The 26,788-nt window shown below is 46.9% G+C and overlaps 1 protein-coding gene and 1 pseudogene across 5 annotated transcripts in view; both read right to left on the bottom strand.

Annotated features, from left to right (window-relative positions):
* Positions 1–26,788, bottom strand: part of ENPP6 (ectonucleotide pyrophosphatase/phosphodiesterase 6) — a 48,860-nt gene that overhangs the window by 12,017 nt on the left and 10,055 nt on the right. For 4 of the 5 annotated variants that reach the window (XM_083170498.1, XM_083170481.1, XM_083170490.1 and 1 more), the window contains exons 2-5: positions 16,055–16,234; positions 13,646–13,757; positions 10,752–10,893; positions 2,973–3,152 (exon numbers count right to left, since the gene is read on the bottom strand). In XM_083170498.1, the coding sequence (XP_083026624.1) occupies positions 2,973–3,152; positions 10,752–10,893; positions 13,646–13,757; positions 16,055–16,211 (591 nt within the window). In that variant the 5' untranslated portion in view covers positions 16,212–16,234. Of the gene's footprint in view, positions 1–2,972; positions 3,153–10,751; positions 10,894–13,645; positions 13,758–16,054; positions 16,235–16,308; positions 16,331–26,788 lie in introns of those variants that run through there. The other variant, XM_083170508.1, reaches the window with a different exon arrangement.
* Positions 25,406–25,541, bottom strand: LOC146045278 (U2 spliceosomal RNA; annotated as a pseudogene).

The raw sequence follows: 26,788 nt of genomic DNA, 5'->3' as shown, positions 1-26,788 counted from the left end.
TACATTATATAGGAAAATCGTATCGCATGCCATACAATATGGCATGCGATGCGATTTGACTACCGTGAATAGCCCTCTACGCAAACGGCGTAGTGGGCACCTTGATAATACACAAGTACCGAACCATGCCATGCAGGCAGTGTAGACAGTCTGGGTTGCCTGGGAACCTCTTCCCAATTTTCATTACTATGCTTTATGCTCCCAAGATGCTCCCACTGTTGCTCACCACCTCCTCCACTTCTCTGCAGTGTCACCACATACTGTATGCTGAGCCAGATTACAGTATTATATACAATGACATTGTACATTTAAAAATGCTGGCTATGAAAGACGCTTACCTTACCCACTCTTAACAATACAAGCCATCCATAGCCGTGATAGCACCTGTTAAATATGTCAAGTGCGCATCTGTGCACCAAGTTCCATGTGCAATGCAAGAGGAAGGGAGGGAAAAGTGCAAAGCACATAACTGCATAGCAAACATCCTGGGGTATCTTACCGATTTGAATAAAAAGAACTAAAGAAGTGCTCCGTCACCTCTGTGCTGCGCTCCAGCAGCATATGGTGTCTGCACGGCTCTCTGTGGACTCCTGTGTGTTAAATTCTTATAACACTGGAGTCTACAGAGAGCCGCGCAGGCAATCAGGTGCCGTACACTGCCGGAGCTCAGCCCAGAGCCGACGGAGCACTTCTTTTACCGATCAGTGGCAGACGACCGGTGTATGGAAAACCCGCTACATATAGATGTATCGAATCTGATACATCATGGGTGCAAAAGCACCCACGATGTGCCCATGATGAGTCTGATTCCGATACATCTTAAGGCCCCCATACACTAGCCGATTTTGGTCCGATTTCGGCCAGATCAGTCGGATCTGGCCGAAATCGGACCAAAATCGGCTAGTTTTGATGTCCCCTCAGGTCCGATGCGCGGTCCCGTGCGCATCGGATCTGCGTCGGGTGGTCGGGCCTGCTGCACGTCCGACCACCCGACTTGGGACCTAGTGGGGCGGCGGTAGAGGGAGCAGGGGGGGCTGGGGACGCTGCGGGGGACACAAGCGGCATAGAGCCGGGCAGGGCGAGCCGGCCAGGAGCTGTCAGTAATGAATAAAAAAAAAAAGCCCATACAATGAATGGGCGGCCTGTGATTGGCTGAGCGCTCTCTCAGCCAGTCAGCAATTGGCTGAGAGAGCGCTCAGCAGCCAATCACAGGCTGCCCATTCATTGTATGGGCTTTTTTTTTTTATTCATTACTGACAGCTCCAGGCCGGCTTGCCCTGCCCGGCTCTATGCCGCCTGTGTCCCCCGCAGCCCCCCCAGCCCCCCCCTGCTCCCACCAGCAGCCCTGCTCGGTAGCCCCCCCCCCCCCCCCTGCTCCCCGGGTTTTTTACATGCGATAAATCGAGACGATTTATCACATGTAAAAAATGGCACATCAAGTGCCAATCTAATCAAGCTCCCCCTGGGAGCAGCAGGGGAAGCTCAGGGGGAAGTCGGGGGCGACTTGTCCTAAGGACAATTCGCCCTAGTGTATGGGGGCCTTTATGTTCTGCAGATCCGACGCCATGATCCGATCTGATGCGCACGGGACCGCGCATCAGATCAGATGTCAAACACATGCGATTTTCGGCCGATATCACCCGATTTATCGGTCCAAAGGGCCGAAATCGGGTGAAATCGGCCGAAAATCGCATAGTGTATGGGGGCCTTTACAGGCTGTGTTTGAAAAAAGTCAGTAAGGAGCTGATTGGCTGGACGTTTATCTCTCCTTATCACACTTGAATTTATCTCTTGTTAAGGCTTAATACATCGGAAGGGCGAGTGTGTGGTCCCGTCTCTGCACGCTGATTCCCTACTATGTGTTCCTCTATAAAAGGTATGTTGTTTCTTTATGTGATTTTGCGTCCTGAAGACAAATGAAACGTTGATACAACAAACATAGAGGCAAGTATTCAATGCTCTTGATTCACCTCTTTTTTCGGTGAACAGGGCTGTTTTTCGCTGAAACTAAATTTTTTCACCGAAAAAGAATATTCGCTGTATTCAGTGATCACTGTTCGCCAAAAGCTAACAGTGAATGCCAGCCAATTCACTGTTTCATAGTCGCTGCAATTTGCTGGTGTATTTCAGTGTTTCAATCTAAAATGGAGAACTACTTTTACCATGATTTTCGCAGAGTTTCACCTTTTACAATCGACATCTTTTTTTGGAGAACTAAAATGTGTACTTTTTTGGGTGTTTAAAAATCAGATTATTTATTATTTGCAGGATCTCGCTATTTTCTTGACAAGCAGCACATAAATATAAAAAAAAATGTTGTGTTTTTTATTTCCATTACATATGCAGGGGGACCCGCTCATTAAATATTCACTACGCTGGGTCCCGCTCATTACATATGCATGGAGGGGGCCCAGCTCAGTGCACACTACACGCAGGGTCACCCGGCCCTCCCTGCAGTGGATACTTGCGCTGCAGCCTTCCGTCCCTTCACAGCGGCCGCCCTGTCCCCCTCCTCCCAGTTTATACGGCGGCAGTCTGCCATCCTGCCTGCCGCCGTCCTCCTGCTGCCTGTGTCTGCCATATTGGACTAGAGCCCCTTACGAGTTGAATAGGGAGGCAGCGCGGCTGGCGGTGAATCGTGGCCAACGGTGAATCACGGCGATCGCACAGTTAATCCAAAATGCCATGCGCTCGCCGTAGCATTGAATACTACACAGAGACTGTGGGATTTGTTAAAATATTGTACAAGGCTATTGAGTGCCGCACCGCAAGTATACAGTGTTCATTTATTGTGAAGGCACCAGCTGCAGCTGTTCATGGTTGATGGGAGTGCCAAACCCCTGCCTACTAATATATATTCACTTATCTCTGAAAGGGTTAAAACCTGTAAGATTTGCCTCACGCTATGTTTCACAAATACGCTGTATCTTTAGTTCTTGATAGCAGGATAATGAAAGGCCAGTGACACTTACCTTGGAGATCTTCCCCTCTGCAGGCCACAGACTCACCACAGGACCAACGTCTTTCATTTGTAAAATGTCATTCAAGTCAATATAGTTTTTAAGCTCTATCACTTTCTCCATCCAGGATAACTCTGTCATTCCATGGTCGGAGAACATGATGACATTTAAACTGTCCTTGAGTCCGTTTTCCTAAAAAAAAAAAAGTTAAGAAAAAACAAGATAAAAATAGGTCAAATATCTATTTTCATTACAAAACATAAATAATCTTGGTCCGTAATGTAATGCTGCATAAGATGATGGTTAATAAAACTGCATCTTTTATCAATGGGAGAAAAATGTTTGCAATTGCGTCTGACACATATGGGAACATGTACTAAGGGAGGTATATTTTACATGGGATGTTGCTATGGGCAACTAATCAGATTATATCTGTTATAGATATATCCATAGCAACAGCAAATGTGAAATAGAGCTCTCCCATCTTAGGAAATTTCCCCATAGAATCCAGGCCCATGATGCACCTCTGTCACCCAAACTCAGCTGAAGGTGCAAGTGATCAGTGGCAGTCACTGTTCCAATAAAAGGGTGCCCCTAGCTTTGCTAAAAATAGGAAACATGTCAAAGTACTGGTGTGGTATGACACTCAGACAGTCGGGATTCCAGCAGTCATTAGTTCAACATCGGAATCCTGACTGCCGGGACTATAACAGGGGGGAGAGCGCCCCTTGCCCCAATGATGGAGAACTGCCCTGGTCAGTTGGGATCCTGACTGTCGAGGATTTAGTCGGGTTTCCGATGTCGGACTAATGACCGGCAGGATCCCAACTGTCGGAGCATCACCTGGCACCTCAAAGTTCATCCTAAACTGCCTTTTACTTCCATCGTTGTCCGCTGAAGAGGGGGCAGGCACTGACATCATGTGACATCAGCCGCTTACCCCTGGCCGGCATCGACCTGCCTGTGTTCCCAGGGGAACGCCCAGCATTTTTATGGGGACGCCCATTAAACGAGCTCCCGCCCCCTGCCCTTACTTCCCGCAGCGAATGGCCTGGCAATTGTTTAACTCACTGCAGCTATTCACTACCAGGGTTGGCACATGCAAATTAGCAAACCCCCACCATTGGGACTGGGGCCGAATTCGGATCACATTGAGCGGTCCTGAATCAGCCCCTTAAGGTGTAAGTCCATTCTCTGTTATGTTTGAGTCTATGAAAAATGCTATTCGCCCTTCAACAAAATGTGGACCTTTACGAGGTCTATTAAATGAGCCACAAGTAACTTATTCCTAATTTAAGGGACCTCTCACTGTGTAAGGTAAGTGCAGCACACAGGGAGCAGGAGTATGTGACAATTACTGCTTTACAGCCACGTTTATCATTGCTGTGCCAATTGCCACATGTCACATCCATATGGTTGTCTATTTCGCTCCTGCTGCTCATAGAAACGCATTGAACGGCGATGGCGCTTCTGGCATGAGTGGCCATGGCGGAGTGGCATAACTACAACTTTTGCGCCCCCCCCCCCCCCTTAACCCTCCAAATGCCGCTTCAGTAGTTTCCCGCACCTTGTCTGTGGTCCCGGCTCCAGCTTCTAATGCAAACGGACCATCACAAAATGTTCGCCCCATACAGCAGACTGTTTTTGAGACATACTCAAAAACGGTCTGCTGTATGGGGGTGGACATTTTGTGATGGTCCGTTTAGATTAGAACAAAGCACTGGAGTGGACAGGGGAGCAGGGACCGCAGACAAGGTACGGGAACCTGCTACAGAAGTGGCAGGTGGGGCCCCAGCAGGTGGCAGGGGCGGTAGCAGCATTACAATAGCCCCGCAGACTCCAGGAGCCACCACACCTACACAGCGTCTCCCCGCCACCACGGGGCTATTGTTACACCACTGCTGTGTGATGTGACGACGGGAAGTGTGTGGCTACAGCTTTAGGTTTTAAACTATTTCGCAATACATCAGATATTATTGTGCAGTTTAAAAGCTGCTTTTCCACTATCAAGTGCCAAGCATTATTGTTCCTGGCACAGGTGGCATCACATAGCATTATTGTTCCTGGCACAGGTGCCATCACATAGCATTATAGTGTCTCTTATGAGGCATGCTACTGTTATCAGGAGTCCAGATGTCATAAGCGATATCTGGATGATGGGTCAACAGAGACTAGGTTGACAAGTTGACGCCATATGGTCAACATAGACAAAAAGACAACACAATCATAAGGTCATCCTGGCAATGGTCGACACATGAAAAAGTCGACATGGGTTTTTTGGGGACTTTCAAACGTTATCATCCGCATGGACTCTGATCAGGAATAGTAAAACGTTCCGAGCACAGCGATGTCAACCTTTTTGTGTGTTGACCTTTTGACTATGTTAACCTCGTGCTTCCAATGTTTTGGTGTCAGCCTAGGACACTGTTGACCCTTTACACCATACTAGTTTCAGGGAGATTATGGTTTGTAATCGAATTTTGCATAGCACCCCATTGAGGGGGCGTGTCATGCTCCACTCAAAGGATGTGTCTAGTTCCATATATGGAGAGATTGTGAACGTGGCACCTAGAAGCGTGGCTGTGTACTGCTACACCCGAGAGGAATCTTATAAAATGACATATCCAAAATATAGATGAGCCCCAAAGCAGTTAGGAAGAGCTCTACTATACTTGGTAAAGTGCTGGGAAATGTCACTGATGGTTCCATATAAATGTGTCTGTCTCGCTTTCCTTTTTTCCCCCCAAAATGGAACAGTGTAATGTGGGCTAGGTGAAATGAGGGAGATTGGTAGACTAATGATTGCTGCTATTTCAATGAGTCTCCTAATGCAGGAGGGTAGGCAACAATGTATCCTAATCAGGGCCGGCGCCACCACTAGGCAGCTCTAGGCATTTGCCGGCACCTGGAGGGTTAGCGAACCCCCAGCATGGAGGGTTAGCGAACTGTGTAAAAAATTTGCGGCGCCGGCATCCCTGCAGTGCTGGAGCGGGCAGGGGTGTCCGTGCCGCGGGGGTACCTGCGGCGCTGTCTTTGTGTATAAAGCTGGCGGCGGCCGGCGGGGTCCCTGCAGTGAAAAGAAAATAACTAGCACTTCCCGCGCCGCCGCGCACATAGCGCTAGTTAATTTCTATTCACTCCAGGGACCCCGCCGGCCGCCGCCAGCTTTATACACAATGACAGCGCCGCAGGTACCCCCGCGGCACGGACACCCCTGCCCGCTCCAGCACTGCAGGGACGCCGGCGCCGCAAGTTTTTTACACAGGTACCACCACCACCGCCCCCCCATGGCACCGGGGCGCCCACACCCCGACTCCCCTGGGGCGCTCCGGTGCCTTGCACCGGCCCTGATCCTAATCACAATTGAGCCAGTGGCGTAACTATAGCTCCGCAGCCCCCGCGGTGGCGGGGGGGATGCAGAGAAATTGGGGGCGCCGCCGGGGGGGCTGCAGGGCTATAGTTACCCGCGGTCTGCGTCTCGCCCGGCTCTCTGTCGGGACCTTCCTGACGTCACGGTCCTGGCCGGCTCCTGCTGCAATGAAAACTGACAATTAGAAAATGGCTGCCCCCATACTGCAGACAGTTTTCTGTCTGCAGTATGGGGGCAGCCATTTTCTAAGAGTCCGTTTTCATTGTAGCAGCAGGAGCCGGCCGGGACCGTAACGTCAGGAAGGTCCCGACAGAGAGCCGGGCGAGACGCAGACCGCGGGTAAGAAGGGGGAGCAGGTTAGGTGTGTGGGGCGGGGGGCGCTAAATAGTTAGTTACGCCCCTGAATTGAACACTTTTGCGCGCACACACACACATTTAGAGATGTACATAATGCAGATATTTATGGAGCTGAGCAATGATCAGCTGACTGTGCTTGCATCCAGGGCCGGATTAACAATGGGCCTGATGGAGCTACAGCTCCAGGCCCACTCTCCAAATAGGCCCATTTTTTAGCTGAGGGCCAGGGCTTTCCAACGAGCCCAGCCCCGCGTCGCTAGCCCCCCGGGAACCAGAGATACTGCCAGGCAAACCTGGAATGTTGTCCCCATAGAATAACATGGGACCCGCTAATTCCGACCTCCACCCGGTTCCAACGGCTGCCAGTTCCTCCGGCATCACAGAAGCTCGAGGTTGATCTCAGTCGAACCCAAATCGCTGGGCCTTCAATCTGATACCAGGTCCATATGGGTTCATTGGTACTAGAGTTATTGCGGGTAAACCAATTTTTTTTTTTTCATTTCTGATATGTAATTTCATGGCTGTTCATGTTGTTTGAGGACAGATTTCTCTGGAACCAAACGGCCCAGTTTCACGGGACCAAAATCATTTGAAGCCTACATGTAAATGGGTCAGTTAGTTCCGAAGATATAGCTGTTTGTTTAAAGGGGGGCGGCGGTGGTTTTCTCTGCACTCACACCAGAAAATGCAGGGACTAGGCTGGTGTAAAAGGGGCCAGTCCGGGAATGTCCCTGCATGATCCTGGGACCATATTCCTGGGTAAGTCCCTGCATTTTCTGGTGTGAATGGGGTATTATTTCAAATAGACGGGACATGCAGTGCTCTGAATACAGCCGGCCAGCCCCCTGCTCTCTGCCCGGCTGTCAATGGCTGTTATTTCTGCCCGGCGGTGGCTGTACCCCAGTTACCACGAGCATGTATTCCCCCTTGGCAATGAGCATGTAATCCCACATGGCAACGAGCATGGAACCCCTGGCAATGAACATGGAACCTCTGGCAATGAACATGTATGTAATGAAAATGTAAGCAACACTTATGTAGCATAATTTTTAATAGGCATTATGGTGTTTGGCATAATACGTAATGGACATTATGGTGTGAATTTTTAATGCGCGCCTTTGGCGCGCAATGCCCCTATTTATGAAGCATATTGTGCATTATTGCTCAATCTATTTGGTATAGTGCAGGCATGTCCAAAGTATGTCCCCCCAGCTGTTGTGAAACTACAAGTCCCATCATGCATTGCCACAGTTTTGCTATTAGGGAATGCTAAAACTATGTCATGGCATGCTGGGATGTGTAGTTTCACAACAGCTGGAGGGCCACTGTTTGGACATGCATGGTATAGTGTGTATTTTGGTTCAATCCATGTGGCAAAATGTGAATTTTGCCTTAATCTGTGTGGTATAACGTGAATTTTGACTCAATCCATGTGCCATAGTGTGAATTTTGGCTCAGTCCATGTGCCATAGTGTGAATTTTGGCTCATTCCATGTGGCATAATGTGTAAGAGGCAAGTACAGTATAAGGGGGTTACTATTGTGTTGCATGATTTGTATAAGGGGTATATGGTGGGGTAAATTTAGGTGACCACATAAAAGGTGCACCCGCCAATATATCTCCCTGCATTTTTCTTATGCTAGCCCCCTGCCTTTTCCAGGCATATATATAATTAGTTGAAAGTATTTACACAAATACAGATACACCCATGAGCAGACCACACAAACAGAACACTGGTCACGCCACCCACATTATTAGGTGCTGGCCACAACCCCTATTATTGCGCATAATAGGCCCTTGATCACTTTCAGCTCCAGGCCCATTTAGACCTTAATCTGGCTCTGCTTGCATCAATGCCACATGTGACAATGCACCTTAGAAATCCCTGCTCAGTCTCACCATAAGGATTGAGTCAAGGACATGTAACAGTTTTAGGGGCTTGTATCAGTCTACCCATCTCATACGCTGAAACATAACACTAATGTCTCAGTTCCTTAGGCTATTCTTTGCAGCCATCAACCAATACAGTGATTAAGATGGCCGATTTAAGGACCTGTGACTACCCTTAGCATATTTCCACACATCTGTTGTACATTGGATCGCAACTGCAGATAAGGTACAAATTTCGAAAAAAAGGCATCTTTGCTTTGTATTCCAAAATACAAGCTGGTAGTACCTCTAAGGAACAGCAGGGGGAGCCTTTGTACATTGCAGTGCCACAGACTTCTTTTTGTACTATACAGTAGTTTTGCTAATGTGCTCTACATGGGTAAGAAAAAAAAAACCCCCAGTGTGCAGTGATTATTACAGATTGTCTATCACAGCATTAGAACATTTTCTGCCATCTTTATTTACCAATAGAGTTCACTGGGGCAGTGCAGTAATGTCCAGCTCCCTAATTGCTCTCTGGATGCCAGTCCAGGTTCTCTGTACACATTGTTTGTGCATGCAATATCTAGAGGGTGATAGCAAAAAGAGGGTGGTGGCAGTATTTGGAATTTTACTACTGCAATCCTTCTTCAATCACTGGATGGAGTTACAGTAGTTGTACATACAGTATAGTGGTTGCAGGTAAATATTATGGGACCCAGAATTAATGCTTTTTCCGGTTTTGTATAAAAAAAAAATGACAATTATGCTCCTTTATACAGACACATTTTCAGACTTCAAATTGCACCTTACTTGCAGTGGTTCTGACGGTCATTACACAAACATCGGAATCCCGACTGTTAAACGCCCGACAGTCGGGATCCCAAATTACCCGGGCTATTCTCCCTTGTGGGGGTCTGCAACCTACATAGGAGGGAGAATAGAATAGATGGTGAGCACAGTGAGTCACCCAGTCTGCAGCGTGGCGAGTGCGGTGACCCCACAAGGGGCTTCCTTGCACTTACCCCCCTTTCAGAACCCTGGCAGTTGTGACATCGGTATACTGACCGTAAAAATCCGGACAAGCGGGACATCCTACCACACCCACTTGCAGCAGGATATGTTACCGGTTTGTCCAATGGTTTGATTAAATGAATAGCACAAATATGTTAGAGGACTGGTCCTCACTGAGATCAGGATGTCTTATCTAACCATTCCATCCTCCCATCACTATACTCTCAAGTAATCCATATTGTGCTCAGCAATGATTTACCTCCCCTCCTGCACTGCCAGGGCTATGTAGCAATAAAGAGTATTGGAGGAAAACACAGACACTCCGGGAGTTCTACTGAAGATTGGTTGCCCATAGCAACATTCCATCTATTATCTTTTGGAAAGTGATAAAAAATAAGAAGTAGATTCTGATTGGTTGCTAAGGGCAACATCCCAGCTTTAATAGATCTTCCATTTTAGTAAATAAAGCCCTCCATGTCATGCCACATGCACTGAACAACTTTATCAATGTCCAATCTGGCCACATATTCACATGCTTTGTTCATAGCGGCCTACCCTCCTGCATTCTGAAATAACAGCAATCTCCCTCTCTCCCTCATTAGTCTAGCAATCTCCCTCATGTCACCTAGCCCACATTACGCTGCTACATTTTGGGGGGAAAAAGGAATAAGAGACAGATACATTTACATTGAATTATCAGCGCCATTTCCCAGCACTTTACCAAGTATAGTAGCTCTTACTAACTGCTTTGTGGCTCATCTACATTTGGATATAAGTCATTTTAACAGATTCTTCTGGGCTGTAGCAGTACACACCCACGCTTCTAGGTGCAACATGGGCAATCTCTTTTGGTGGAGCATGACATGCCCCCCTCAATGTGGGGCTGTGCAAAATTCTACTGCCAACTATAATCTCCCTGAAACTAGTTTTCAAAAGTAGGCAAGTATGGCTTTGTTTGGTCAGAACCAATTGTTTACTGTGAGGGGCAAATGGATCCCCTGCCATGCAAAAGATCAGATGTGTTCTGTCCCTTATTGTCAGAAAGCAGCAAGAGTCCCTGCCTAGTTTAGTAAACCTCCCTCTGTATTTCACTGTACAGCCTTGGGGAAAACATTGCAGCCCCGGTGTGCCACCAACAACAGCAAGACACTTCCTGATATCACATTGCAACATGGGATTACTCGGATTTGTTGATCCAGTTTTTGTAGCACTTGATCCACTGCCTTAGTGGCATCTTTTCTCTGTTCAGACCAGGGTCCATAGTGATGACCGTCTTTATCAATGCGTTCATAGTAGACAGCAGCCATGTCAGCGTTGCCGTTTCTGTAAAGAGTAAATACATATATGACTGAATCCATACATAGTGTCTATCAATTATATTTCAGTCTCAATTAAAAATTTTATTCATAAATATTTACACACGGCTGGAAACTGGGTCGTTATATTCAATGCGAGCAGGGCCCTCCTACCAGTTTGACTGTCTGTAACTACCCAGTTTGTTTTATCACTGCTTCCAACTTTAAAACACAATGGAATTTGCTGCGCTATATAAGAAACTGTTAATATTATTATATTAAATCCCTTCCCAAAACTTTAAATAAATATCCAAGACATTCCTTGACAAGGTCATGAGACAAATCCATATTTTTTTGTTTACATTCCAAATAATGGAAATGGTTATTTGAACCTGACCACACTTAACTCCCATTGTGGTGGCTTCAGGGGTCTCTGTTATGTAGGGGAAAAAAACATAGAGCTAAGAATTTAGATGGAATAAAATCATGTCAATATTTTCATTTTGCAAACATTTTCCCAGGCCAACTTTGTGCAAGTCAACCTTTAGTGCCTAACCCTAATCGTTTGACATTCCCCCTTCTGCAGCCTAACCTTAACTGCACCCACATAGTGCCTAACTCTAACCCCTTAGTGCCTTAGCCGTGCCTCCCACATACTGTCTAAACCTATCCACTGCGGCCTAACCCTAACCAGTCCCGGAATACTTATGTTTAAATACTGAGAGTCGATATTCTGGCATCAGCACTGGTGCCAGTCGTCTCAACAGTGTCGGGGTTCCGGCATTGGGATTCTAGCGTCGGGATGTCGATGCTTTCTGGATCTCCCACTGACGCATAGGAACCATAATATATTCCCAATTCTTCCAAGAAAACATGTTACTATTCATGGAATGCTCTCATGCAGGGCCGGTACAAGGCACCAGAGCACCCCAGGCAAGTCGGGGTGGGGGCGCCCCGGTGTCTGCCGGCCCTGCTCTCATGCAGATCTCTCAGACAGGTGGCAGCATACATGTCAATCAATAGTATTATATTTTCCCAGTTTTTGAAACCAGACAGCACATAAAAGTTTAATATGTATATTAAAAATGTCTGTAATGAATTATACACATTTTTATCAAGCAGTGTTTCTACTATTTAAAAAGGTCTCCCCCCTACAGTGACTATAACAAGTATAGCTACAAAATAGCTAATGTCAAACGAACACACACAAAATAATTACAAATCTAAACAATAAATAATTAATTTCACAAGTTTGAAATTGATGTCTATGGTACAGTATATTTAAATAAATCATGGTGTAATAAAATTTTAATTGGTTACAGAATACATTGATTAGAGTCTACCTGATAAACATTAAAGAATGTGATTTGATTTTGAATTAAATACACCTACAGTATCTGTAAGGTTAAGGTGAATGAATTGATAAAAAGGACTGTATCGTGGGGTGCTGTCTAAAGCTGTTCCTGAGGGAGGTGTAATACCCTCTTGAGCAGGCATTCCCAACCACGGTCCTCAAGGCACACCAACAGTGCAGGTTTTGTAGATATCCAGGCTTGAGCACAGGTGACTTAATTAGTACCTGAGTGATTCTGATTAAGCCATCTGTGCTGAAGCCTGGATATCACTAAAACCTGCACTGTTGGTGTGCCTTGAGGACCGTGGTTGGTAAAGCCTGCTCTAGAGAATGTAAAAAAACCCCAAAAAAACGAGTAGGGTGAACTGCTCCTGAGGAAGGTGTGAGCCTGCACACCGAAATGCGTTAAGCCACTGCTCTGCATTGTCCCGGACCAGCCTTTCACCACTGAAGTCACTGTTTAACCAGCGTCTCGATTGAGGCCATGTGAGGACCACTTGCTTAACACGGATCCAATCAGATGAACTGGTCCTACAAACGTGGTAAATACTGATGCCATTGCTGGGTATTATACTGGAACTTTCTGCCATGGGATTGCCCACCTGCTCTCTACCATCTACCAGGGTAAACTTCTGCACAACTGACTGTCCACTGCAATATCACACACCCTGAAATTCAGGGTGTGCCTCTATCCCATACTCTGCCATCACCCCAAGGAGCCGTTCTCTTTTCCAATATTGTTTTATTCATTTTATTTCATTGTATGTTTCGTGTACGCCACATTTATTTATAGTGAAATACTGGTACCATATATATGAAATATTGTTAATACTTCAAGTTGTTTTTTTACCTTTATTCAGTGAAACCCAGAGCTGTTCACCCTACTCTGCTAAGGCGAATAAATTGTCAGTTTAAAAGCAATTATATAAGCAACAACAAAAAAACCCTCAAGATTTGTCCATTATTTCTCATCATGGGGGGTATTCAATTCTGCATTCCGACTGTTGGAGTGTTCCAATCCTGGCATGTTTCTCAACAAGTGGAATTCAATGTCCCGCCTGTCAAGGGTCGAAAAGGGGGTGTGCTGGTGAAAACGGACGTAGATTGTCGTTATGGCCATGAATTAGACAATCCACGGTCGTTTCCGTCAAAACAGATCAGACTGGTTTGAAAGTTGGACCTGTTTTGTCAAGATCTACCTTTAATGCTCCCGGAAACTGCAATATTGAATAGGTGGCGGACGCTATTTCCGCTGTCGGAAATAGTGCCTGAAATTGAATATCCCCCTATGAATTTATTTCACATTTTTGCTTTGATCAGTCGTAGAAAATGAAAATGTCAAAAATGCCAAAGTGGGTGAATATTTATACGCCCACCGTATATTTTAGCGTTAAAATCCTTTGATCAGTATGTTACGGTACTGTACCCGAGAGCCTGCAGGGCATCATTCACTGCATTTGTAAAATTGGCATCTGTTGGGGAACTGTAATATTTACGGCAATAACTGGGTCGAACGCCAAGAATTTCAACTTCACAACCTAAAAGGAGAATACAATATAAACAGTTATTCAGTTTTGTATGCAGGGGTAAACATCATAAGCGTATTTATAATGGGAGCAGGGTGTGTGGTGCACAGGAGGCCCTGGATCCAGGGGTGTCACGCACTCCCATAACCCAGACTATACTTACACTGGCAAGTGAGTCCATCCTCATGGCACCACCTTCCCAGTGACATTTCTGTAAGATGGCGACGCACAGTAAAAACCTAGACTCTGGCACTGGGAAGTAGCAGCTACCCTCATTGGGTGCTAATATACCCCTGCTAAACATTATTACTACTGGCCTGTCCACATATAACTGTGCTTTACAGAAGCTATGCAACCATTTACATTAGTCCCTGGTTTAAAACCCATAATCAGAACCAAGTGGAAGAACACACATTTTAATGTGTCAATATGTTGTCCATGTTTTCAAAGTAGGTGGTTATGTATTGGAGATTTGATACTGAAGGCTTAAAGTAATTTCAGATGAACATGGTTCCATAACAGACTTTAAACACATACAAGGATGTCAATAACAGTGCACTCTAATGGCAGATTTTTAATGAACATTACACTAATATCTCTTGAGGTTCCTGATGCTTTTGGATACACTCTTTCCACCTGTTCAGATCATGATACATGAAAAAAGTTTTGCTTAACGTATGTGTTTTGGAAAGTACTTAAAAAGTTGCTTTTTGAAGCAGGACCACATTCAGTGGAGTGGAGCCCTGTTCAGTACAGGAGAGTGTGGTATATTTTGTTGATATTGTCATTGTCAACATGTGAATGACTGATAATGTCGACATGCTTGGCAAAGTCGGTATTGACCACATCGATATGATCCATGAGGAAACTGATGACATGTCAACATGAATAGAAGTTCAGTAAAACATCTCAGGTAATCTATGGTAACTTCTTGGCACAGTGCATTGGAGGCTCAGACAGGGCCTTCCGGGTCCAGCGGTGATGTCAGGATGACCGATCCTGCATATACCTTCCAGTGGTAAGTGTGAGTAATACTTACCCCTAACCTGGCCCCTAGTGACAATGGCCGCATATTAAGCCCCATTCAGAGTGGGTTGTAGTTTTGCGAATCCTCGCATGGGAAAGGCACTCCCGCATGCTGGGTCCCGCCAAATGCTGAATTTTGGTAGAACCAATTTACCCCCCAAATGCTTTTGAAGTGCAGATTATTCCACTGGGAAGATTGTCACCAATAAGGGCAATAAACAAAAAAAACAAAGCACATAGGCTTTGCATAAATTTTTGTCCAAGGTAGCACACTCCTGATATTCTAATAGTATTAATACTTACCATCCGTACCCTACAGGGGGCCACCCTCTTATAACCATTTTTTTTTTTATCTCTGACGACACCTTTAGAAGTCCTGTGTGATTGACCACCCAAAAAAACCTTCTGCTCTCTGCATCGCTACCCATTTGTAGTATACACTCCATCACCAGTGTACATGTAACAGTGAGTTCACTGCTGTATCTAATACCTATCAATTTCTGTACTCACAACTCCAGGCACAGTGTGGCGTACGCTATGCCATCCCAGCTTTTAAATAGGAACTGACATGCTCCCACTGCCCAGTCATCCTTAAGGGAGCTGGCTACCGACCCATACACAGCAAAAATCTGTGACCCATAAACATTGTGGTCCCATTATAGAACACTGCTATACACAGCACAGTAGGCAGACACATCTGTAACTCTACAATATCAACACCTGCATACACATCATTTTCAACGACAAACAAAATAGAACGCAATGAGTTCCTTAAGCACATATAGTACACAACGGCAATGCTAGTAATAGAAATGGGTAGGGTGACACCAAAAACAGAGTAAAACACTAAAGGCCCATACACCCTGGGCGATTTGAGCTGAAAGCTGCTCAAAACAGCAAGTTTGAGCAGCTTTCAGCTCAAAGTCCCCCCAGTGTGTATGGCCCGGCGATGAGCGCTGCTGCATGCTCCTGCATCATCGCCGAGAAAGCCCTCATCTGCTGGTATTACCAGCAGATGATTGGCTTTAAGGACGGCTTTGCATAGCGCTGTGCTATGCAAAGCCGTCCTCCCCCTGCTGGCGGCAGTGTGTATGCACTGAGCGGCTTTCCCCCCAGCGATTATAGCGATCATCGCTATCCATACACGCTGGGCATAATTGCCCAGCGTGTATGGACCATAAGGAAATGCATGTAATAAATCCAGAAGGCAGAATTTCTTAAATATCTTAATGTTGAAATAGGAACATGCAACATTTTAATAATATCCTATCAAAAGCACGTACCTGGCCAATAATACATAGATACTTTCTTTTTTAATTTTTCCATAGAAACCCAAAGTGGCTCCGATCCATCCCACCAAATAGGCAACAGGCTGTCTCTATTAAATCCAATATCAAATGAAGTATTAGTCTTCTGATCCCACATATAGTTTCCAGTCATGTGATGGACCTCACAGTGTCGCCCTGTAGAAACACATTTGTTACATTCAACCATTTCCACATAGAGCAAAATATTAATGTAATAAAACTAAAATCACCTCCTTCTCAGTATCACTAAATATTCATACAGATTTCATCCCTAGAAAATTATATCTTCTGTGACAATGAACAAGATGGACCTGTGCAACATGATAGAGAGGGACTTCCTGAAACATGATTGAGTTAACATGGAGCTAATGGAATGTGAATACAATTATAGAAATTGTAGTTAGGATGAATTAGCATTGTATGCAATCTTGTGTAGATGGTTCACTGTCACCTAAAGATAGAATAATGGTGTCAATACACCAGAAGGAGAATGTAACCCCTATTCACATAATGGGTGTAATGAAATACTGTAGATTGAGGCAGTTGATATATTATGTACAATATAGATATACTGACTTAAAATATTAAGATGTAGATTAAATGTTTTATGAGGCAATGGTAAATAGGAAATGTACATATTGAGATGTATATTACAATAGAATACGAAATATATATAACTAGTGGAAGGAGCAGGGAAAATGCCACTTTTCTAGAAACCCCTGTGTGCAGTGAGAAATAAGTCCTGAGTCGGAAGAGAAATGCTCATGGTGAAGGTTACCTGTGGTGATGGATCGAAACATCCTTTCACCTCATCATTGAGAGGTGAGGAATCACTGTGTTCATGTAACGGGAGTGGAGCCCTGATCATGAGTTGGATAGGAGGAGGAGACAAATGGGCCAGGAGAAAGTAGCCACTCCTCTACAAAGACTCTCGGGAAAGTAAGGCAAGCTTTCAGACCCTAACATGGTGAAGACTAGAGGCAGGGCCGGCTCTACCATTAGGCAGCTGCCTAGAGTGCCAGGATCTTGGGGGGGGGGGGGGGGGGTGCCACCAAGTCTGCCTATCAAAAAAGTCAAGAATGTCTATGAGGATCCTTGTTGTACTTAATGTAGGTGGCTGCTGTGGAACTTCTAAGACCTCACCTCCATACTTTCCCTTGAGGCATACCTCCCTACTTTGCTGCCGCCTCCTCCTTGTACTTGATTGTGGATGGCGAAGGGGGGCCTCCAGGGGACTTGCCCACTTTCCTGGGGTACTGGGTGGACCACACATTTTTGGGGCGCCTCCCTGCCATTCTGAAATGTTAGGCAAGTATGTCTTAAGGGGTTGGTATTGGTGGCAGTATGGGGGGGGGGGGAGGGGGTGCGCAGTAGGCTGAAGTTTTGCCTAGGGTGCTGAGAAGCCTTACACCGGCCATGACTAGAGGAGTTCCACAGCATCGTAATAGCCAGTGACAGAAGGGGGGGAGCATCACTTTAAGGGAAAGTGCAGAAAGCGCACCGGACAGTGTTATGATGGCCGAGTGACTGGCAGGAATGTCTGGAGGGCTTGGACAAGACAGGGGATCCCAGGGGTGACTGCAAAGTTTTTCCAGAAGATAGGATTACCTGCATGAGCTGAGAAAAGGTGCTGCCAGCAGGAGTTCTGACAGTCAGCTGAGATAAAAAGCATCACAGAACCTCTAAGCGTGCCTTATTGAAGCACTCCAAAGACGTGAGACAACCACAGATGTATATATAGTCAGAAAAGCTACATCTACCACTTACTAAATAGTGAGAATTATTCCAAATTATAGTACTACCTCAAAGTTGACTAATCCAACTATCATAGATAAAACAGTATATAGCTATGAGGTTTCCTACATTAAATAAAACCCAAAACCTATATACAAGCTGCAATGAACAGTGGCCCTTATTCTGGTTCATACGCAGCGGCCGTGAATTTGCACAGGCAGCAATGTTTTGCGTATGTGCAGCAGCAGTTCTGTGCATGTGTGTACGCTAGTTGCTGCGAACTCGGCGAAAAATCTGTTTGCCTGGTGCACGCAACCAGCCTTGAGATGGTCGGTGACCATCAAAAGATGGGGGAGGTTCCCACTGGCATGCAAATGGATCTTCATGTAAAACATCCAATGGCAAGCCTTGCGAATGAATCCCACTTGTGAATGGGTGGCGCCAACTAACCATTCGCAAGGCTTGGTTAGGGTGACTCGCAAGGATGCAAATTCACATCCGAACGAGTCAACCAGAATAATGGCCAGTGTGCACCTGGATGCTGATGGCCAGCTTATCATATGTGAGACTAATCTCAGTCTCTACAGGGACCTCTTCTCACTTTTGGGCCTGATTCAGACCTGTAAGCAAGGTTTCACTTTTTGCAGATGGACAAAACCATGTGCACTGCAGGTGGGGGGGGGGGGAAGGGGAGGAGGGAAGTAACATGTGCAGAGAGATTTAGATTTGGGGGAGCTATTTTGTTTCAGTGCAGGGTAAGTATTGGCTGCTTTACTCTTTCACTGAATATTAAATTTCAGTTTGAACACACCCCACCCAGATCTTACTCTCTCTACACAGGTTACATCTGCCCCACCTGCAGTGCAGCATGGTTGTGTCCATCTGCAAAAATTGCAGCCTTCCTAACAGGTCTGAATTAGGCCCTTGTACCTTTTATCTACGGTGATTAGCGTTTACCATAGGCAATAATATAAAGAGCTATGGCCAGTGTTCCCCTAACTCTGCCATTTCTTTTGAGGAAGCCCATGTTCGAGCACAGGTTACTTTAATTAGTTTCTCAGGCAATTTGATTTAACCATTTGCACTAAAGCATGGATATTCTTAAAACCTGGACTTTAATGGTAGTTGCTAAATTCTAGTGGGCTAAAGGACCTTCCATGCCCAGGTGTAGGAGCAATGCAGGGGTCCCCTGTATTTTGGGGACAAGCACCAGGCTCCACTAGCAGGGGGTGTAATGCCATAGCCAGGGGAAATGTTTTATGGGGTCCCGTGGCCAAAGCATTACACACCTTAACTAGTTAGCCCAGGCTGGGAGTTTTTTTGAGAGGTGGGGACCCCCCCAAATAAAGGGGTCCCCCCTCTCCAGGGCAGTCCAGGCATGGGCTGAAGCCCGAGGCTATCCCCTGCACCCCTGGGTGGTGGTTGATAGCTGGTTTAAACAGTAATATTGTCTTTTACAGTAGGACTACAGGTCTCAACAAGCCTGCCTCACATGCTAGTACTTGGGAGAACCACATGTAACAGCATGTGGGGCATTAAAGGCCTGCCGGTTCCTATAGCCCCCCTGTAAAAGAAACACAAACACAGGTTTTTAAATATAGTATTAAACTGCATCTTGTCTTAACCCGGGGGGGCCTGCCCCCCCAGGGCTTCTGCGGCCTTTTAAGCTCTTTTGCATGGCCGCTACTTCCCAGGGCTTCAGCCTCTTCATCGGTGTTCTTCACTTGGGGTGGCGTCCTTTTCAGCTGTTTTGCATGGCCGCCACCTCCCAGGGCATGGTCTTCTTGAGCTCTTCTCTGCTCTTCCTCCGCTGGCTAATATTGCCAGCTCTAGGGGGGCGGGGGGCAATGACACAGCAATCAGTGATTGGCTGGCCACGGCCATTTTGATTTTTTTTCCTCTGCGCCAATGGATGAGGGGGACCCGGACCACCACCCATGGGGACCAGGACCGCCGCCAATGCCACTGAGACAAGGGGCCTTATACTAGTACACTCTGACAAAATCCTTCTTAGATGGACAAAACCATGTGCACTGCAGATGGGGCAGATGTAACATGTGCAGAGAGAATTAGATTTGGGTGGGGTTTTACTTCAAAGTGATATCTATATTGCAGTGTAAAAATAAAGCAGCCAGTATTTACCCTGCACAGAAACAAAATAACTCACCCAAATCTAATTCTCTCTGCACATTTTACATATGACCCCCTGCAGTGCACATGGTTTTGTCCATCTAAGAAGGATTTTGTCAGAAAGAGTGAACTAGAATAAGGCCCAAGGTCACCACCAGGGTGAGTTTATTGGGGGTGGGGGGTTTGGAACAAGTCCCGGTTTGGGACCCCGCCGCTGATCTCATATACGCTGCATGGACCTCCTGCCCACAATCACTACCCGACCCTGCGCTGCCAGACCCTGCTGCATGCCACCCACCAGCCGACTGCCCACCTGAGACATGCTGCCAAATCCAGACAGGAAGTTCCCGCTGGTCAGAGCGGCAGTAAACAGCTTCCTGCTGCGGGCAGACAGTGAGAGCTGGGCGGCCAGGTAATCTGAGGCATTATAGGGATGAGGTGGCGGTGTGACTGGCTGGGCTGGCCCCTTCAGTGATTGCTCAGAAAGCCACCACACTGCACAGATGTGCAGGGCGTTCTGAGCGATCACTTTGAATTTACATCGGGGACCCACATACATATCGCTGTGTGGGTTACACACACAGCGATATTCAGCCACTTTCTGAGCGGTTCAGTAAAATTGTGTAAAATCGCTCAGAAAGTGGCTGAATATCGCTCCGTGTGTAGGGCCCATTACACTGATAATGTGGTGATAGTTCTATTGATCATATTATATACCAGTGCTATTGTTGTCATATTTTAAGACTCTTGCAAAGAGGAGGGGGGTTTCCGGGCAACCAGGACCCCCCGTGCTTTTGCCTACATTCATTATAATATACTTTTAAATGGAAGTGAAAGACCAGTTACCTACTAATTGTAACAAATTGATTCTTCATATTACCTGTGCTGCTAAATGGAATATATTACCGGTCTCCAAAATAACACAGTGGCAAAGTGTCATGCATTGTGGGAACCCTGGTATTCTGCACAACACTTGTCTCTCCCTGGCCTTGCTTAAACTGATTACTTTTTTTCCCCTCTCCTCTATTTCCTTATCTTCATCTTCCTGACTAACCTGGTCTCTACCTTGTTTTTGTTTCCCATCAAATGTATGTCTCATACTGTTTTATTGTTATCTCCTCCCTCCCACCCTATCTGACTCATCCATGCGGTCTCCTCTCCTTTTTCTTTCACCCATTCCACTCTATGGGCGGGATGCACTAAGCTTCAAAAGTGATAACATGGAGAGTGATCCAATCAGCTCCTACCTGCCAAGTCACAGACTGTGTTTGAAAAATATTAGGCTGATTGGTTGGTTGTTTATCACTCTCCATTTGTATCACTTTTAAGCTTAGTACATATGCCCCTCCCTCACCCCACTTTTTTTTACTGGAAATGTATTTGTCTCCTTTGGGTCCTGTAGTCATGTTAATTTACACCAATTCTTTCAATGTCCCATATGTTGATTCTTCACTATAATTCCAATACAATTATATGATTTATAAATGGAAGCAAATGTATAGAAAATACTTTTTAAATAACAGTTCCAGATCTTACCAAGCATCCCTCAAGGCAAAACGAGTTTGGGCAGAAAGTTGGAAGACGTTCTGAAGCCAACTTCAAGGAACCAACTTGCTAATTAAGTGACCAGTGAGTGCTGTATCAATTCCATCTTCCATCATTATAAAGCTATCAGGATTTAACTTTATACATCTATCAGCATAGTGTATCTTTTATGTTGTGGCAGGTCACATGTATGGGAACGGAGCTTGCAAAAGTGCAACACATTTCAACTAGATCTGCACTTGTGACTGAGGAGACATAACTTCTTTAATGGAACGTTCTCATACAGGTCAATGATTACATCTCATCACAATCAATATGTATACAGAAATGTAGTTATGTCTGTTTCCAGGTCTTTGCTTTGCACCATATATTGCCTGGCACAAACTAACCCAGATCACAATTATCACCAAGTATAGGGATTTGGGCGTGTACACTGCAAAGATGCATGGAATTCTGCCATGGGACACAGACAATGGGTATGGATCGTTAGGTCGACACTCCATAGGTTGACACCGGAAGGTCGACAGGTATTTTTAATATTATTTTAGGCGCCTAGATCTAGACGTCTAGTTCTGGACACTGTGTAAGTGCACGGCAGCCCCTCAAATGGCTTGCTGCGCTTGCAATGCTTCGGGCACGGTGCCTCGCTGCTCTCGGCAAACTATTCTATTCTCCCTCCATGCTCTAGAGCAGGGGTGGGGAACCTCAGGCCCGGGGGCCATATGAGGCCCCCGTAGCCGGTCTGAGTGGCCCTCCCACCCGCCTGGCAGCTTTGCTGGGAGTCAAGTACAGGGAAATTCTCGTGAGAGGTCGGTAGTTCTCACGAGTTTCCTCTTAATCAACAGCAGCCGGAGACTGTCAGTCCTATTCAGCGGCAGCCGCCAGAGAGTGGGACGGCTGCAGCAGGACAATTTGTAAGAGAAATTTTTACATATGGCCCCCGAAGGATTTTTTCCCCATACAAACGGCCCTTGTCACAAAAAAGGTTCCCCACCCCTGCTCTAGAGGCTGGTTGGGCAGGAACTACAGCCTGTTCGGAAATACAGTGGGGGGAAACAAAATGATCAATTATCATCATATTACTCTATGGTCAGTTTGCCTTTAAGTCACAATGAGGGTTATGGTATGCATCATAGACAGTCTCGTGGTAGACAGTCATATGGTCGACCGCTAATGGTCACAAAGTCGACAGGTAAAAGGTTGACAGTATCAAAAGGTCGACAAGAGTTTTTATTGTTTTTAGGGTGTCTCTGTCGACATGGACACTAAGTCTACCGCGTCCCCTCGCATGGCACACTGCGCTTGCCATGCTTCGGGCTCGGTGCCTCGCTGCACTCACGACACTATTTTATTCTCCCTCCACGCCCTAGTGCAGTGGTCAGGGAACTCGGTCCTCATTACCCCACGCAGTGCATGTTTTGCAGGTCTCACAGAATCACAAGTGAAATAATTAACTCCACCTGCAGACCTTATAAAATGTGTCTGTGAGTAATTAGTGCACCTGTGCACCTGCTGGGTTACCAGCAAAACATGCACTGTGTGGGGTAATGAGGACCGAGTTCCCTGACCACTGCACTAGTGGATGGTAGGGCATGAAATACCGCCTGTCGGCACATGTCGGTTGAAATTTTAGTAAAAAAAAAAAAAAAGGCTTGTTGACATTTTCCATGTCAACCTTTTGACCATGTCGACCTTTAAACACTGTCGTCCTATTGTGTCTCGACCTTTAAACCCGGTCGACCTTTTGACCCTGTCAACCATTAGTGGTGGACCAAATGACGGTCTATCATAGTCTGACGATATGTGGATTTGGAAATTGATCATGGCACTCTGAACCCAAATGGCCGGCTGCTAAGTCGAGTGATCCCAAACTCTAGAATTGATGCTGATAGTTTTGACCAGCGCTCAGGCACTACAAATAAATGATATATGGTACCCTTAGTGTAACCTGTGTGTTGGAAATGAATGGGTCTGTGAAACAAAACATGGGGTGAAAAAACAGTATTTATTTGTACAGAGGGACACACAGATGTGGTCTGTGTGTGCAGTGCCGTTCCCGGCCGGGAAGGCAGATGGTAGGGCACAGTGGGATGCACTGGCGGTCCTCTGGGGTATAATGATACTGCAGTGGTGGGAATGGTGGGGCGGTGGTGGATGTGGTGGGGGGTAGGTAGGTGATATCGGGGAGCGGGGAAATGCGGGTGGGGGGTAGGTAGCTGATATCAATGTGGACTATGCCCACAGAAAAGTCCCGGACAAAAGTCAATGGTGGAGAGTCAAATGGCGTCCTGGAGGATGGAAACCAGCGGGTGGGTCAAGGAAGGTGTCAGGGTGTCGTCGAGGGCTGGCGTCCCAAACACCTTCGGCGGTGCACCGTGCATGTACCTGATACCCGATGCTTCTTCTCTTGTCTGGAAGGTCCCTCGACGTCGTCCACAGTATGGAGATAGCGCCGGCGTCTGCTGTGGGTGATGACGCCGGCTGTCGTTCTATGCCGCTTCAACACCTGCCGTCAGCACTTCCGGGTTCAGCGGGGTTCGCGTCTCCGGTAGTGGAGGCTGATGGAGCAGGGTGGGCTCAACTCGCTGGGGGAGGAGACTTAGTTGCTGTGTGGATCCTTGAAAAAGGCCCCACTAGGGCAGAAACGCGTTGGTTCCACAGACCGACATACAGCATCCACACAGCAACTAAGTCTCCTCCCCCAGCGAGTTGAGCCCACCCTGCTCCATCAGCCTCCACTACCAGAGACGCGAACCCCGCTGAACCCGGAAGTGCTGACGGCAGGTGTTGAAATATTGAACTAGAATAAGGGCCACAGTTCCTGCTGGAGCCTGCAGAAAAATAGCCCTGGTACTAGGTAGGTACACTAGGTAGGCAGTAGCACTGCCAGTGGCAACAGTGGACTGAGTAACTAAATAATACTGGCAGATTCAGTGCAGGCAGCACCAGTGGACTATATATAATATAATTAATTATTCATATAATATATATTACAGCACAGCACCAGAGGTAGGCCCCAGCACAGAGGAGACAGTAGTTGAGTTTGAAAAAACTCAGGAGCCCGAGGTGTGCTCCCTACCACCAGTGCTGTGCCTAAACACGTGCAAAGGGGGCCGTGCGATCGAATTGGGCTATCTCCTGAAGGAGAAGTGCCCCGTTTTTCCCCTAACCCCTCTCAGCCATAAGGCCGAAGAGGGGAAAATAGGGAACGGTGGGTCCTCTTCGCCGAAGCTTAGAGAGACCCTCATTCCTCAACCCCCGGAAGGGTTAGGACGGTGGGTCCTCTGCACCCGAAGGTTTGGAAAGACCCTCAGTAGACTTCCCTCCGCCTTGCTCGGGTCGTCCTCTAGGGGACCGAAGCTCTCCCCAAAAGGCGAGAGCTGCGGCACATTGGGGAAATAGAAGGCCCGTAAGGGTCGACCACACTACCCAAAAAAACGTGACAAACTACAGAAAGCAGAAAATGTGAAAGTGCACGAACGTGAAGAAGAAGAGAAATAAATAATAAAGAGGACCCCAGCCAGAAGGCCGGGGTGGGGGTGTGAAAAATTGTTCTACCCCATCCAAAAGGACGAGGTAAGGACGTGAAGCGCTAACCTAGAGGGAAGTGCGCAGTGCTAGTGCATGGTGATTTTGGGATCACCCGTGCATGTTCGGCACCCCCGAGTTTCCCGGGGGCACAGTGCAGCCTCGGACTCCAAGCAGCCGACCGATCAGCGTCCGACCAAGTGTTTCTCTGCTCCCATCATAGGGCACTTTCCAGCCCCTGGCATGGGAATGGGTACTCCACTGGGCTTTTCGAAAGACTCCCATAGGGGTTGCGGCCCCCTCGGAAGAGCAATCTACTCAGTCTCAGTGTTTCTCCGATCCCAAGGTAAAGGTACTCAGCCAGACTTTTCACCACTCCCAGGCAAAAAAGAGGGGTCCCACACCCTCCGCCCATCAGAGCAGCTACTCAGTCCAGCCTTTCTCTATTCTCTGCCAGAGGCCAGTCCATACCCACTGATAAGAACAGATACTACACTTGATCTTAGCCAAAAGGCCGAGAAGCGGGGAGACAGTAGTACTACAGGTACACAGTTAGACGGTCCTCCTTGCTAGGGAGAGCCCACCCTAAGCAGAGAGGAGAACAGAGTACACAGCAGCACTGAGGGAGACAGCCCCAGCAAATAAAATAATTACAGCACAGCACACCAGAGGTAGACTGCACAGAGGAGACAGTAGTACTACAAGTACACAGTTAGACTACACAGCAGCACTGAGAGACAGCCCCAGCGAATAAAAAATATTGCGTTCAAGCTCAAGTTTAAGCCTCAGCACCAACACACCCTCTCCCAACCCACTACTAGACTGGAGTGAAGATGGCAGGCGCAGCAGCCGCTATTTAAAGCTTTGCGAAATCAGGCGCCGGGAGATGACGTTCTGACCACGCGGACGGACCCGAGTCAGGCGGGAATCTCCGAACGCTGCTCGGAACAGGGCTTGGAATGATGACGTTCGTGGGGGCTCGGATCTCTGGAATCCGAGACTGCACATCTGTAATGGACAGCGATGATTATGACATCATCGCTGCGGGGAAAGCCGCTCAGTGCATACACACTGAGCGGCTTTCCCCCTGCCCGGCGCTGACGGAGGGGGGGGGGGGGGGCGGACGCGTTGCATAGCGGAGTGCTATCCAAAGCCATCCTGAAAGCCGCTCATCTGCTGGTATAACCAGCAGATGAGCGGCTTTCCTGGCGATGTTGCGGGAGCGCGCAACAGCGCTCATTGCCAGGGCATACACACTGGGGGGCTTTGAGCTGAAAGCCGCTCAAACCTGCTGTTTTGAGTGACTTTCAGCTCAAAGTCGACCAGTGCGTATGGGCCTTAAGAGATTTTAATTTCAAAGGACTTTACCAAAATCTCTGAAAGATATCTTTCACCAAAGTAGTGCACTGAGCTATTTTCCCCAAAGAGCAAGATATGTTCAGGAGGTGAAAGACTTTGCTAAAAATCTTCCACTATAAAAGGGTATTTACATAATGGGCGGGGTTTGAATTCCAAGAGTGGGAGCAGGGGTCATTTTATTCAGTGCATTTCTGTTCTTGGGGCCTGATTCAGAACTGATCACTGGTCTGTATATATCTGGAGCCCAGCGATCAGGTAAACCTCACTCCACCTGGGTGAAATCCCTGCGACACAATAAATAAAACCACAATGTGTAGGATTGTATAATAATTAACCCTTTCAGGTCCAATGTCTAGTCAGGCTCAACAGCCCTAGCGCTACGTTGCAGATCCAATGGTGAGTCACTTTAAAATA

The sequence above is a fragment of the Crinia signifera genome, chromosome 1 (assembly GCF_055691185.1).
Source record: "Crinia signifera chromosome 1, ASM5569118v1, whole genome shotgun sequence".
NCBI lineage: Eukaryota > Metazoa > Chordata > Amphibia > Anura > Myobatrachidae > Crinia > Crinia signifera.
The sequence above is the reverse complement of the archived record's forward strand: the minus strand, read 5'-3'. Positions and strand labels throughout refer to the sequence as shown.